General features: G+C 43.8%; 1 protein-coding gene across 1 annotated transcript in view; it reads left to right on the top strand.

Moving 5' to 3' along the window:
- Nucleotides 1-1,101: 1,101 nt before the first annotated feature.
- LOC120980869 (solute carrier family 22 member 6-B-like) overlaps nucleotides 1,102-16,366 on the top strand; it is a 127,292-nt gene continuing 112,027 nt past the window's right edge. The window contains exon 1 of the mRNA XM_040410221.1: nucleotides 1,102-1,544. Coding sequence (XP_040266155.1) covers nucleotides 1,170-1,544 — 375 coding nt within the window. The 5' untranslated portion in view covers nucleotides 1,102-1,169. The remainder of the gene's footprint in view (nucleotides 1,545-16,366) is intronic.

Genomic DNA, 16,366 nt, shown 5'->3' with positions numbered 1-16,366 from the left:
AGCCCCAAATTTTTCATTTTCACAAGTGGTAACAGGAAAAAAGCACCTCATAATTTGTTACCCATTTTCTTCTGAATATGGTAACAACCCAGATGTGGTCATAGAGATGAGAGAATATTAAAAAATTCGATTTGGCTGCTTCACTGAATTTTACAAAAAGATTCGCTGTGTCACAAATTACTTTGTCACAAAGCACATTTCTTTGTAAGTAGTGGGTACAATGACAGGGAGCCGCGATTGCATCATTGTACCCCTCAGATGCCGCGTTCATAGCTGATCGCAGCATCTAATAGAAATAATCGGGTGTAACAAAAAAAAATAAAGAAAACATACTTACCTGATCCACTTGCTCACTACGGGCCAGTCGCCATCTTTCTGGAAGATCTGGTGTGAAATCTCCTGGCCCATTGTGAGCAAATGGATCAGGTAAGTATGATTTTTTTTTCTTTACAGTATTTCAGGTTAAATTGATTCGCTACCACGAAGCACAAGGAACTTCTGCTTCGTGGCAAATTAAATTTATCCTGAAATGGGGATGAAGAAGGTGCCAATACCCTCCTCAAATGTACATTTACGGCGCTGGGGCTTAAGTCTCGTCCCTCTTCGCTGTACAGCGCTGGTCGTCTACAGGTTAAGGACTTTACAAAAGACCAGGAGACATTGTTTAGGTGTGGAGGCATATCAATTTAGACATCAATACAGGAAAGGATTCTTCACAGTTAAAGTAGTCAAACAATAGAATGCCTGCCCCAAGAGGAAATAATGATTAATAATAATTAATATTCTTTTTAAAAAGGACTTATATTGTGGCATAATTAATCAAACAGTGTCTTATAATTAATCTGAGAAAGGTTGAACTTGATGGTCTTTTTTCAACCCTAGTAACTATGTAACTATGTATCAAGTTGGATTCCAGCAGTCACCCTACATATTGCCCTTTATCCCTAATTCAGTAGAAAATACTTATTTTCTCCAAAGGTTAAAGGTTAATTTTATTACCTGGTAAAAGTTTAACCCATTGGTCAGGTGTCTTCACGCCTACAAATGCACTGCGCTCTTATATCTTGTCATTGTGCCATCCACTGACTATGTAAAAAGTCATGCTTTTTGCATCAAAGCTTCAATGTTCCTGGTATTTTATGTGGAGATTGTAAACTGTGTGATCAGCCATGGCTTTTCAGGAGATCTTGGAGAGAACAGGTGGCATGGGACGATATCAGATCATTCATGTCATTCTTCTGTGCTTGCCAGTTTTCATGTTGGCTAGCCACAATCTCTTGCAGAACTTCACTGCTGCTATTCCAAAACATCGATGTAAACTTAATGAATCCTGGGAAGAAGGTAATTTTACTGGACCTTGGTTACATGCTCATATTCCGTTGCAGTCAAATGGGAAACTCTCTAGCTGCTCAAGATATACAAACCTCCAACTCAATTTACTTAATTATAGTCTTACAAGCAATACTAGTGACTTACAGACTGAGATATGTGCTGATGGCTACATGTATGATGACAGCGAATTTTCTTCAACTATTATAAACCAGGTGAGAACTTTAATTCTTTATTTATTGTCCTGTCAATTCTTCCTTCCAACCTTCCATTTTTTCAAAAAAAGAACAGGTTGTATTTATCAGTTTTACCTTAGAAAAATACCTACTTGTGATTTACTTTTTGAACTGTTTAGTGAAACATAAGTAGAGATGGAATGAGACTAATCTGCCCCCCTCAGATAATAAGTTATAGGCCCCTTACTTAACACTATAGCCATGAAACTGAGGGGCACTTATCACATTGGAGGAGCACATATTACATTATAGCCTGTTGTAACTTCCTGGCTTAGTTGAACATGCATGTTTTTTAATAAGGAGATGGAAAAAAAGCAGGTGGCTGATAGCTCTTGCAGATTTATAGACCTTGTGAACAAAGGATACTGAAATCCAACATGCCAGATCCTTTTTACCATGAATGACTACAATCAGGGAAGAGGCAGGAGAACTTGTATAATGGGAATTTAAAGTGACCATTGAAAAAAAAACTATAAGTGTCCCCACTGTGTAGTCTAGTCCAAACTGATAAAAGTCAGGGCAACACAAGAAGGCAGGGCCAACAATAACATTGCGACACATTATACCACACCAGCAGAGCAAAATAACAAGTTATAAATGATGATCAGCTCACCACTCCCGAGTGTTCCCATGTGCACGGATCTAAACTAAGCAGGTCCAGCAGACAACAAAGAAAGGAAATCCAGAATCTGAGGGGACTCCATTTCATAAAAGCTTCTTTTGTTGAAAAATCCATAAAATACTCCATAGTCAAATTTGCCCTCATGGAACAACCAACACATTTCGGACTAGACTTAGTTCTTACTCATGATGTATAGAGTTAAGCGGACACCTGGATGTTCGGGTTCGGCAGGTTCGGCCGAACTTGAAAAAAAACTTTGGGTTCAGGACTAGAGATGTCGCGAACATAAAAATTTTCGTTCGCGAACGGCGAACGCGAATTTTCGCAAATGTTCACGAACGGGCAAACCGCCTCAGACTTCAATAGGCAGGCGAATTTTAAATCCCACAGGGACTATTTCTGGCCACAATAGTGATGGAAAAGTTGTTTCAAGGGGACTAACACCTGAACTGTGGCATGCCGGAGGGGGATCCATGGCAAAACTCCCATGGAAAAATACGTAGTTGACGCAGAGTCGGGTTTTAATCCATAAAGCGCATAAATCACCTAACATTCCTAAATTGTTTGGAATAACGTGCTTTAAAACATCCAGTGTGTGTATACGATCAGGTATGATGTTGTATCGATCATGTAGTGTAAGGGTTACGCCCGCTTCACAGTGACAGACCAAACTCTGACAGACCAAACTCCCCGTTTAACGCACCGCAAACAACCACAAACAGTCCATTTGCACAACCGCAAACTCCCCATTTGCACAAGGTTGGATACCAAGCTAGCCATGTCCCGTTCCTTGTCCTCACTGACGTCATTGAAGGTCTCTTCCTCCACCCAGCCACGCACAACACCAAGGGTCCCCGAAAGGTGACAAGCCCCCTGGGACACCTGCTATGGTTGGCCTCCTCAAAGCCAACTTCCTCCCCTGACTCCTCTTCTTCAGACTCCTCTCTCTGCATTGCCGCAGGTCCAGCAATCGACGACAACAAGGCTGCTTCTGGTGGTGATGGTGACCACAACTCTTCCTCTTCATGCTCATCTACGGCCTGGTAGAGGCGGAGTGGTGGGTGGTTGAGAGGGGGCAAGGAGGACAGCAGTGGTTGACGTGGCTGAAGATGCTGGACCAGGAGGAGGATGGTGGCTTTGAGTTTGTGTGCTGCTTGTAATCATCATGTGTTGATCCCATAGGCGTTTGTGATGTGAGATCATGTGCCTTCGCAAAGCAGTTGTACCTAGGTGGGTGTTGGACTTCCCACGACTCTGTTTCTTTTGGCACAGTACACTCTGTGGGCCTGACACATGCTGGAAGGCAACTGCAATTATATTACAGAGAAAAAATTGTTTTACTATTTTAAATGCAAGCTACTGTGCCACCAGATATGAGTGGTGTGCACTGGCAGTGGGCACAGTACACTCTGTGGGCCTGACACACACGCTGGCAGGCAACTGCAATTATATTACAGAGAATTTTTTTATTTACTGTTTTAAATGCAAGCTACTGTGCCACCAGATATGAGTTGTGGGCACTGGCAGTGGGCACAGTACACTCTGTGGGCCTGACACACGCTGGCAGGCAACTGCAATTATATTACAGAGAAAAAATTGTTTTACTGTTTTAAATGCAAGCTACTGTGCCACCAGATATGAGTGGTGGGCAATGGCAGTGGGCACAGTACACTCTGTGGGCCTGACACACACGCAGGCAGGCAACTGCAATTATATTACAGAGAAAAAATTGTTTTACTGTTTTAAATGCAAGCTACTGTGCCACCAGATATGAGTGGTGGGCACTGGCAGTGGGCACAGTACACTCTGTGGGCCTGACACACGCTAGCAGGCAACTGCAATTATATTACTGAGATTTTTTTTTTACTGTTTTAAATGCAAGCTACTGTGCCACCAGATATGAGTGGTGGGCACTAGCAGTGGGCACAGTACACTCTGTGGGCCTGACACACACGCAGGCAGGCAACTGCAATTATATTACAGAGAAAATGTATTTTACTGTTTGTTGTGGTAAACATTAATAGTTGTAATCATCTCGCATCAAAGTTTGTGTAAGGAAAAAGGTGAGTCCCCCTTCCCTCAGCCCCAGTCAGAGACAAACACACGTGTTACTATCTTCCTTGAAAATCCTGAGAGACTCCCCCGCGCTTCTCAGTCTGCTCACCTTTTATTTACTAACAAAAGGTGTAAAAGGGGCTGGCCCAAGACAAGGATACAGGAAGTGATAACATGCAGGAAGTGATGTCAAAGGACAGGGTGGGGCAATCAATGTGGCTAGGACAATGCACACGCCCCATCCCTGTCAGCATTCAACACTGCTCAAAGGTGATCAGTGTCTAATAAAGATCATTCTACTGGTTCCCATAGGTTTGAAATTATCTGCGAGACATTGCTACAGCTATTGTCAGTATACGGTACTAGTATACCGACAAGGCAGATATGCATGTCTTAAAAGCAGACATTTCTCCAAGACACAGGGAGACAGATGACAAACTATAAAAACACACACACATCCTAAAGTAAAATGTCCGCATAATAAAATTTCCACAACAGTCCCTCCTCTTTGTCATATGCTCGCCAATGTCCCTCGACGGATCTCTATCTTCTTCTTTGAAATAAAAACCAGTCTTTCTAAAGTCAATCTTGACACGTCTTCTTTTCTTCGGGAGGTGACGTTTCGCATTGGTCGCCGGCCTTTTTTGGGATCCTCTGCATCTGGTCCATGGTTTGGTCTTCAGGGCGTCTTGTCTGTTCGGTCTTCGGTAACTCAGTCGATTAGACATCAGGAACATCTCACTCCGGCGTATAGAAGGAATGGAAACAAAAAACATAAGTACATGTCCCATTTCCTTTCACCCAGATCCAATGGAAAACCAGTGAGCCCCAAGACCTCCCAAAGCTTTAAAAAGGATTCTAACCGTCACTAGTCATAGCTCCGCCTCTGTCCTGCTCCTGTCAGTATGGGCCTGACCCTTGTCAATTGTGTCTGCTAGCCAGGCATAACCTTCCTCACAACCGGAGGATCCCACATCTACGGGTCGCCTAGCTGCCCGGACACCCATACAGGATTAATAAGCAAGGAGCAGGAGCCAGAGCTAATAATAATAATGTATCGTCTATCAACAAATGCCTCCTTGTAACAAATAAACAAAAGTGATACTCTGCATTCTTTGACTTAGTTGAGCAGCTTCTTGCAGTGACCGGTGTGGATCCAGTTGTCTCGTCCTTCGAACTTCAGAGAGGTTGGCGTCATCAGCAGCACCTGGAATGGCCCAAGATATCTCGGCTCTAGTCCCGTCCTCGGATGTTTCTTTAGCACGACCCAATCACCTGGTTGACTAGAATGAACACTGGTTATTGAGTCTGGGTCCGGAAGAGAACTCCCGAACCCGGTGGTGGACATCGGGTGATAACCCGTGGGGCTGCCTGGGGGCATACCTGATGGAATAAAAGGGTTACAGTGGAACATTCAGGCCATGGATCGGCCGTGATTTTTACCTTCTTTGCAAAAATCAGACCCAAGTACCAGCAAAGAAAAGGATTGACATTTGAGAGGTTAGAAAGTTTGAAGATCGTTGTTTTCTGCACCACTTTCCCCCCTTCTCATCGTCCTTAAAACCAGGACGAAGAGAAGCTGGATTAAACATGGTGCATCGTCTCAAGGTTAGATGGAGAGATGACAGAGAGATAGAGAAAGAGAAAAGCGCTTCTCTTGGACTCTGCAGTCCTAGCGGGACGGGATTACATGACAGTGTTAGTTCGCACTGTCTGGGACTTTTGAATGCCCTGTTGCTGGAGCTCGATGGATTCGTGCAGCCACAGTTCTGCCTTCTGGAGGGAACCATGGCATTGGAGTCTAGTGGGGAATTCACGGACAAACTTTTCCCAAATCCAGACCTCAAAGGTCCCCTCTTTGGGGATGGTCCACTCTGAACCTACAGTCCATTGGTGCCAATCTTTGAGGGGCTTAACAACTCCTCCTCCATAGATGGATTTCATGTACTGCTTGGCTATCCTATAGTCAGAAGTGGTACCCTTCTGTTCCCTAAATTACCCTAAACTCATGCTCGAGCCTTCTAAAAGTAGATGCGTCCATCTCCAGTTTCCCGCGACCTACGCAAGGAATTTTCCCGCGACCTACGCAAGGAATTGTCCCGCGACCTACGCAAGGACTGCCCTGCGACACACGCTGGGCGGCTGTTACTCCCCTTCGTTTGCCTCTGAGGTGCCCCCAGGGTTTCTGGCACCGAAACACGGACTCCGTTCACCCTAGTTAGACCTCAGGAAAAGGAGTAATCAGTGTGAGGAAAAGGGCTCTCGCCGACACACGGCGGCCCTCTGAGTCTCCTAATGAGATATACCAGCCTCGGTTTTGGCTCTGAATAGTGACCTGACCACAGGATAGGGCTTCCAATTGACCTGTAGTGGAAAAAGGGGTGCACAGAGAACACACAGTACCTTCTGTGGGGACGGGGTACACACAGAGAACACACAGTGCCTTCTGTGGGGACGGGGGGTGCACAGGAAACAAACACACAGTACTCCTGTGGGGAATGGGGTTACTCACACAGCTATTGGTAAGCCCGGGTGATATATATCACCTTGTCTCCTTAAAAAAATGCTCATCAACTCACTTTCCTTTGCCGATATGATTCTATATAGTCAAGCTGAACAGCACACGAAGCCCTTTTTGCAGTGACTGATCAGAAACCTCTCACTCAGCAGCAACCCTTGAATTCAGACAGTAGTTCCCACACAATATCATGAGACCCCCAGTACTCCTAACCAAATCTGCAGAGAAAAGGGAGGGAAAGAAAGAGAAGAAAGAAAAAGAGAAAAGCGCCAAAATATGAAAAGCCTAAAAAATTTATAAAAAGGAAAAAAATTAATAATAGGCTAAAAAATAAAAATGGGTTGGTAAATAAGGAAAAACTGAAAGAGACTTCAATAAAAACCTAAAATAAATAAATAAATGGATTAGTAAAATAAGAAGACCTGTAAACAGGAGAGAAAAACAAATATAACAAACTTCAGTTACAGACAGTCCTGCTATATACATTGAGATTCAGTAAAAAGTTAATTTTACCTTAACCCAAAACGCATACAAAAACTAAAACCTCAGGAACACATACAATTGTATAGGACTGAATTAACAAATCAATGTCCTGGGGGGTTCCCCTGAAACCGTACAGGAGAAATTCTACCCACCCAGTAATTGAAATGTTAATTTGCCCAGCCCCAAACAGCTTCAGATTCATTTTACCAGAGAAGCAGGATTCAACATCACAAGGTCCCAAAACCGGTTTCTTTCACATTTTAACCGTTCATATTGTGATTTAAAATCCGCTTCACTGATAAATGACCTCGGCCGCTCCTGGGTTCTCTGCCTTTGCAAAGAAGCATGTCTGGGACCATTAGCCCATCGTGCTGAATAAACCACTTTACTTCTAGGTGTGGTTCTGGGGTACTTAACAAACCTGTGTCTGTTGCCATTAGCAACGTTACAATATCGTGCAATGTGCCCGTATTCCCTGCATGCAAAACAAAGGATAGCTCGCCTCCCTGCATAATACCTTGTCTGGGCACATGGCGATTTGATTTGGCGCACAACATTAACCATATTGAGTCCACTTACCACGGACTCATCTGAGGAATCTTCTGGCCTTGTGTTAATACGCCCAACTCCAGGGTCAGACACATTGTCCATCTCCATCCCTGAGTCGGTTCCACTATCTGAACCACAATCCTCAGACTTATCCATGCTTACAGTGCATACATTGCCTCCAATCCCAGACACATTACTCTCCAACGGTTGTTTCAATAACTCTGGCAATTCCCTTACAGCACCCTGTGCTTGCATCAGGCGTTCAGATAAACATTCATTCTCCTTGCGCAGCTCAGTATTACACCTCACAGTACATTCATAATTAGCGCTAGCTTCAGCTGCCTGCTGGACAAGAGTTCTCAATTTAACAATTTCCACTTTTAAATCTTCCACTTCTCCTTCCAAACTCAGCTTCAGCCTACAAGACTCCTGATATTTATCCGCTATCCACCCAGCAGCAAAAATCAGAGCATACTTTCCTTTCCTTTTGCGCCATTTTTTGGTACCGATCAGGTTTGCTACACAATTCTGGGCCTGCAGCCATGGATCAGTAGATCCCTGCATAGCCTGAAGAATGGCCGCCGTGTCCTTCAACTTTGCAACTTCTTTAAAAATACTTTCCATTGCACAAAAACAAACTCCACAATGGTTGCTACAAAAAACAAAACACTAGTACCAATTTCTAGGAGTTGTCCCAATACTTTTGGCACAGAACCTTTCTACACTGTAGTACCCGTATTAATTATGCCAAACAAGTCTACAATTCAGTGTAACAGCCACAGATATACAAACATTAAGCAGAATCATCAACTATAGGACGATTTCACCACTAAACTGCCACTAATGCTCACACAATGATTCCTGTATCAGACTGGTCACTGAGCTATACCATAACCGAACATTCAACCGATATCCAGCACAAAACTTATCAAAACAAAATCAAAATGTACATAGAAAGGTTACAAAAAGACAAGATAACTATTCTGGACAAAACTAACATTTCAGGCAAAAACAATCAGATCGCTTTGCATAGTCAACTGACTAAAATGGCCTCCAAGCACATGGTAAAGATGGCCGCCAAGCACATGGTCATCACACAAAGGAAATCAAGATGGTGTCTACAATATCCAACAATAAAAACAGTTTCTATATTCCCTGTTCCCTTCCCCTTGAAACCAGAGAAAATCCTCCACTCTGTGGGTGATTTACAGGTTAACAATATAAAAAACACTCTCTAAACGCTGTCTCTAATGTACAAACACTAAAACCAATTGCTGCCTCTATAAACCTCTATAAAATTGCCTCTTACAAAATCAAAGTAACATAAAAGTTAAAAGTTACAAAAAACACAATACCCTGTACTACTCATCAATGATCATACAATCTCATCATACAACCTCTGTACAATCAACTTACAAGGGAAAAACACTTACACACCCCCTGATGCAGCAGATAACAACCATATACACAATAGGTTCTTTTTAAGTAGATTTCTTTCCCGATATCAGCAGATTGGAGTACACAGATTTAAATTCACAAAGAGCAAAACTTTCTCAACAATGAGAGTAAGGAAAAAGGATATTACCTTATGCCGGCCTTTTTTGCTTTTTGAAAATTAAGCTGTGTCTCCTTTAACCTCTTGCCGCCACGCTAACGCCGAAAGGCGTCATCGCGGCGGCTCCCCCAGGCTACGCTAACGCCAATAGGCGTCATCTCGCGTGAGCCGAGATTTCCTGTGAACGCGCGCACACAGGCGCGCGCGCTCACAGGAACGGAAGGTAAGAGAGTTGATCTCCAGCCTGCCAGCGGCGATCGTTCGCTGGCAGGCTGGAGATGTGTTTTTTTTAACCCCTAACAGGTATATTAGACGCTGTTTTGATAACAGCGTCTAATATACCTGCTACCTGGTCCTCTGGTGGTCCCCTTTGTTTGGATCGACCACCAGAGGACACAGGTAGCTCAGTAAAGTCCCACCAAGCACCACTACACTACACTACACCCCCCCCGTCACTTATTAACCCCTTATTAGCCCCTGATCACCCCATATAGACTCCCTGATCACCCCCCTGTCATTGATTACCCCCCTGTCATTGATTACCCCCCTGTAAAGCTCCATTCAGACGTCCGCATGATTTTTACGGATCCACTGATAGATGGATCGGATCCGCAAAACGCATCCGGACGTCTGAATGAAGCCTTACAGGGGGGTGATCAATGACTGTGGTGATCACCCCATATAGACTCCCTGATCACCCCCCTGTCATTGATTACCCCCCTGTCATTGATCACCCCCCTGTAAAGCTCCATTCAGATGTCCGCATGATTTTTACGGATGCACTGATAGATGGATCGGATCCGCAAAACGCATCCGGACGTCTGAATGAAGCCTTACAGGGGCATGATCAATGACTGTGGTGATCACCCCCCTGTCATTGATTACCCCCCTGTAAAGCTCCATTCAGATGTCCGCATGATTTTTACGGATGCACTGATAGATGGATCGGATCCGCAAAACGCATCCGGACGTCTGAATGAAGCCTTACAGGGGCATGATCAATGACTGTGGTGATCACCCCATATAGACTCCCTGATCACCCCCCTGTCATTGATTACACCCCTGTCATTGATCACCCCCCTGTAAAGCTCCATTCAGATGTCTGCATGATTTTTACGGATCCACTGATAGATGGATCGGATCCGCAAAACGCATCCGGACGTCTGAATGAAGCCTTACAGGGGCGTGATCAATGACTGTGGTGATCACCCCATATAGACTCCCTGATCACCCCCCTGTCATTGATTACCCCCCTGTCATTGATTACCCCCCTGTAAAGCTCCATTCAGATGTCCGCATTATTTTTACGGATCCACTGATAGATGGATCGGATCCGCAAAACGCATCCGGACGTCTGAATGAAGCCTTACAGGGGCATGATCAATGACTGTGGTGATCACCCCATATAGACTCCCTGATCACCCCCCTGTCATTGATTACCCCCCTGTAAAGCTCCATTCAGATGTCCGCATGATTTTTACGGATGCACTGATAGATGGATCGGATCCGCAAAACGCATCCGGACGTCTGAATGAAGCCTTACAGGGGCGTGATCAATGACTGTGGTGATCACCCCATATAGACTCCCTGATCACCCCCCTGTCATTGATCACCCCCCTGTCATTGATCAACCCCCCTGTCATTGATCACCCCCCCTGTCATTGATCACCCCTCTGTAAGGCTCCATTCAGACATTTTTTTGGCCCAAGTTAGCGGAATTATTATTATTATTTTTCTTACAAAGTCTCATATTCCACTAACTTGTGTCAAAAAATAAAATCTCACATGAACTCACCATACCCCTCACGGAAACCAAATGCGTAAAATTTTTTAGACATTTATATTCCAGACTTCTTCTCACGCTTTAGGGCCCCTAGAATGCCAGGGCAGTATAAATACCCCACATGTGACCCCATTTTGGAAAGAAGACACCCCCAGGTATTCCGTGAGGGGCATATTGAGTCCATGAAAGATTGAAATTTTTGTCCCAAGTTAGCGGAACGGGAGACTTTGTGAGAAAAAAATAAAAAATATCAATTTCCGCTAACTTGTGCCAAAAAAAAAAATTTTCTATGAACTCGCCATGCCCCTCATTGAATACCTTGGGGTGTCTTCTTTCCAAAATGGGGTCACATGTGGGGTATTTATACTGCCCTGGCATTCTAGGGGCCCCAAAGCGTGAGAAGAAGTCTGGTATCCAAATGTCTAAAAATGCCCTCATAAAAGGAATTTGGGCACCTTTGCGCATCTAGGCTGCAAAAAAGTGTCACACATCTGGTATCGCCGTACTCAGGAGAAGGTGGGGAATGTGTTTTGGGGTGTCATTTTACATATACCCATGCTGGGTGAGAGAAATATCTTGGTCAAATGCCAACTTTGTATAAAAAAATGGGAAAAGTTGTCTTTTGCCAAGATATTTCTCTCACCCAGCATGGGTATATGTAAAATGACACCCCAAAACACATTCCCCAACTTCTCCTGAATACGGCGATACCACATGTGTGACACTTTTTTGCAGCCTAGGTGGGCAAAGGGGCCCATGTTCCAAAGAGCACCTTTAGGATTTCACAGGTCATTTACCTACTTACCACACATTAGGGCCCCTGGAAAATGCCAGGGCAGTATAACTACCCCACAAGTGACCCCATTTTGGAAAGAAGACACCCCAAGGTATTCCGTGAGGGGCATGGCAAGTTCCTAGAATTTTTTATTTTTTGTCACAAGTTAGTGGAAAATGCTGATTTTTTTTTTTTTTTTTTTTTCATACAAAGTCTCATATTCCACCAACTTGTGACAAAAAATAAAAACTTCCATGAACTCACTATGCCCATCAGCGAATACCTTGGGGTCTCTTCTTTCCAAAATGGGGTCACTTGTGGGGTAGTTATACTGCCCTGGCATTCTAGGGGCCCAAATGTGTGGTAAGGAGTTTGAAATCAAATTCTGTAAAAAATGACCTGTGAAATCCGAAAGGTGCTCTTTGGAATATGGGCCCCTTTGCCCACCTAGGCTGCAAAAAAGTGTCACACATCTCGTATCCCCGTACTCAGGAGAAGGTGGGGAATGTGTTTTGGGGTGTCATTTTACATATACCCCTGCTGGGTGAGAGAAATATCTTGGCAAAAGACAACTTTTCCCATTTTTTTATACAAAGTTGGCATTTGACCAAGATATTTATCTCACCCAGCATGGGTATATGTAAAAAGACACCCCAAAACACATTCCTCAACTTCTCCTGAGTACGGAGATACCAGATGTGTGACACTTTTTTGCAGCCTAGGTGGGCAAAGGGGCCCATATTCCAAAGAGCACCTTTCGGATTTCACTGGTCATTTTTTACAGAATTTGATTTCAAACTCCTTACCACACATTTGGGCCCCTAGAATGCCAGGGCAGTATAACTACCCCACAAGTGACCCCATTTTGGAAAGAAGAGACCCCAAGGTATTTCGTGATGGGCATAGTGAGTTCATAGAAGTTTTTATTTTTTGTCACAAGTTAGTGGAATATGAGACTTTGTAAGAAAAAAAAAAAATAAAAAAAAATCATCATTTTCCGCTAACTTGTGACAAAAAATAAAAAGTTCTATGAACTCACTTTGCCCATCAGCGAATACCTTAGGGTGTGTACTTTCCGAAATGGGGTCATTTGTGGGGTGTTTGTACTGTCTGGGCATTGTAGAACCTCAGGAAACATGACAGGTGCTCAGAAAGTCAGAGCTGCTTCAAAAAGCGGAAATTCACATTTTTGTACCATAGTTTGTAAACGCTATAACTTTTACCCAAACCATTTTTTTTTTACCCAAACATTTTTTTTTTATCAAAGACATGTAGAACTATAAATTTAGAGCAAAATTTCTATATGGATCTCGTTTTTTTTGAAAAATTTTACAACTGAAAGTGAAAAATGTCATTTTTTTGCAAAAAAATCGTTAAATTTCGATTAATAACAAAAAAAGTAAAAATGTCAGCAGCAATGAAATACCACCAAATGAAAGCTCTATTAGTGAGAAGAAAAGGAGGTAAAATTCATTTGGGTGGTAAGTTGCATGACCGAGCAATAAACGGTGAAAGTAGTGTAGTGCCGATTTGTAAAAAAGGGCCTGGTCTTTAGGGGGGTATAAACCTGTGGTCCTTAAGTGGTTAAGGTCTGCTGATAACGGGGAAAAAAATTAGCTTTCTAATTCGTGGTCGCCAACTGTTGTGGTAAATATTAATAGTTGTAATTAGCTCGCATCAAAGTTTGTGTAAGGAAAATGGTGAAACCCTTCCCCCTCAGCCCCAGTCAGAGAGCCACACATCTGTTACCATCTTCCTTGAAAATCCTGAGAGACTCCCCCGCGCTTCTCAGTCTGCTCACCTTTTATTTACTAACAAAAGGTGTAAAAGGGGCTGGCCCAAGACAAGGATACAGGAAGTGATAACATGCAGGAAGTGATGTCAAAGGACAGGGTGGGGCAATCAATGTGGCCAGGCAGACAATGCACACGCCCCATCCCTGTCAGCATTCAACACTGCTCAAAGGTGATCAGTGTCTAATAAAGATCATTCTACTGGTTCCCATAGGTTTGAAATTATCTGCGAGACATTGCTACAGCTATTGTCAGTATACGGTACTAGTATACCGACAAGGCAGATATGCATGTCTTAAAAGCAGACATTTCTCCAAGACACAGGGAGACAGATGACAAACTATAAAAACACACACACATCCTAAAGTAAAATGTCCGCATAATAAAATTTCCACAACACTGTTTTAAATGCAAGCTACTGTGCCACCAGATATGAGTGGTGGGCACTGGCAGTGGGCACAGTACACTCTGTGTGTGGGCCTGACACACACGCAGGCAGGCAACTGCAATTATATTACAGAGAATTATTTTTTTACTGTTTTAAATGCAAACTACTGTGCCACCAGATATGAGTGGTGGGCACTGGCAGTGGGCACAGTACACTCTGTGGGCCTGACACATGCTGGCAGGCAACTGCAATTATATTACAGAAAAAAAATTGTTTTACTGTTTTAAATGCAAGCTACTGTGCCACCAGATATGAGTGATGGGCACTGGCAGTGGGCACAGTACACTCTGTGGGCCTGACACACGCTGGCAGGCAACTGCAATTATATTACAGAGAAGAAAGAAAAAAGCAGACTGAAGTACTAGCCCTAAAAAGGGCTTTTTGGGGTGCTGTCAGGACGCTGTTCTTACAGCAGATCAGATGAGTCTTTGAGGACTGGAGTGGACACAGAACAGTGGCCTAGCTAACTATTTCCCTATTAAAACAGCAGCAGCTGCACTGTCCTTGCTCTCACTAACACTGCAGCTTCAGAATGAATCTAAGATGGATGCTGTCCTTGCTTTTTGATAGGAGGTGGGAGGGTCTGGGAGGGAGGGTATGCTGCTGAGGTACAGGGTCAAAGTTTGCTCAATGATGACGTATAGGGGGCGGACCGAACATCGCATATATTCGCCCGCCGCGGCGAACGCAAACAAGCGATGTTCGCCGGCGAATAGTTCGGGACATCTCTATTCGGGACCCGAACTTGACCCCGAACCCGAACCCCATATAAGTCAATGGGGAACCGAACTTTTGGGCACTAAAATGGCTCTAAAATAGTCCTGGAAAGGGCTAGAGGGCTGCAAAAGGCATCAAAATGTGCTTAAGAGCATGGCAAACAAATGTGGATAGGGAAATGACTTAAAATAACATAAAATACAGAAAATTTTCAAATAAAAATCTGGATCTAGGAGTAGGAGGTTGAGGAGGCGGTGGATGGGTGTATGTGGTGGTGTAGGTTTATATGGCGGTGTAGGTGGAAGCGGCGGTGAAGGAGGAATAGGTAGCCAACACTGATTTGTGCTATTTTTTATTTTTAAATTGGCGTATCCACCAAAATATTGGGACATATAACAAAATAAAACTAAGAATAAGTGCACTTGAGTAGAAGAATAGATGGTTGAGGCTGGTATAAGTGTCTATTCTGCACAAGGTACGGACAAGTCCTGTGGGATCCATGCTTGGTTCATTTTAATAAACGTAAGCTTGTCCACATTGGCTGCGGCCTGTGATAATGCTCTCTGCGGTGCTAAACACACGTTCACACTATACACTGGCTGCAGGGCAGGTCAGCACCTCCAAGGCTGACAAAGCTTTTCCACATTTGGGCCATACTAACCCTGCCTTCTCAGGTGCTGGCGGTGCCCCAGCTGCGTTGGCGACCTCTTCCTCCTCCTTCGCCTTGTGCTTCCACTGTGCCCCGCTGTCAGGTGGGAATGCTATCATCAGCGTGCGCTTGTAGTCACGCATCTTCCGATCAGTTACAGATGTTTTCACTAAACTTAGTTCCCTGTCAGCAATTCAGAGCAGGGGTTCATTCACGGCAAAATGGGGTTCATGTCACCCAGCAATACAACAGAGGATTTTGAGAGATTTAGGCCCCTGTCACCCAGGCACAGCAGGGGTTCATTTATGTCAAAAGGGGGTTCATGTCACCCAGCAATACAACAGAGGATTTGGAGAGATTTAGGCCCCTGTCAGCAATGCAGAGCAGGGGTTCATTCACGGCAAAAGGGGGTTCATGTCACCCAGCAATAGAACAGAGGATTTTGAGAGATTTAGGCCCCTGTCACCCAGGTACAACAGGGGTTTGTATACGCTAAAAATGGTAAAATGTCACCCGACAATTGAAAATAAGAAATTTTTCAATTTAGGGCACTAAAATTGGCACTTTTTTTAAATTAAAATGGCTCTAAAATAGTCCTTGAAAAGGCTAGAGGGATGTAAAAGGCAGTAAAATGTGCTTAAGAGCATGGCAACTGCTCTGCAAACAAATGTGGATAGGGAAATAACTTAAAATGAAATAAAATTACAAAAAATTACAAATTAGTAACCTGCAACTCAGAGAAGGAAGTGGATATGGAGTCGGAGGTTGAGGAGGCGGTGAATGTGGTGTTGTAGGTGGAGGGAGCAATGGAGGAGGAACAGGTAGCCAACAATGTTTTTTTATTTTTTTTATTG

Source organism: Bufo bufo, chromosome 10, assembly GCF_905171765.1.
Source record: "Bufo bufo chromosome 10, aBufBuf1.1, whole genome shotgun sequence".
In the NCBI taxonomy this organism is placed as follows: domain Eukaryota; kingdom Metazoa; phylum Chordata; class Amphibia; order Anura; family Bufonidae; genus Bufo; species Bufo bufo.
Note: the sequence above shows the minus strand (reverse complement) of the source record. Positions and strands in the feature narration are given on the sequence as shown.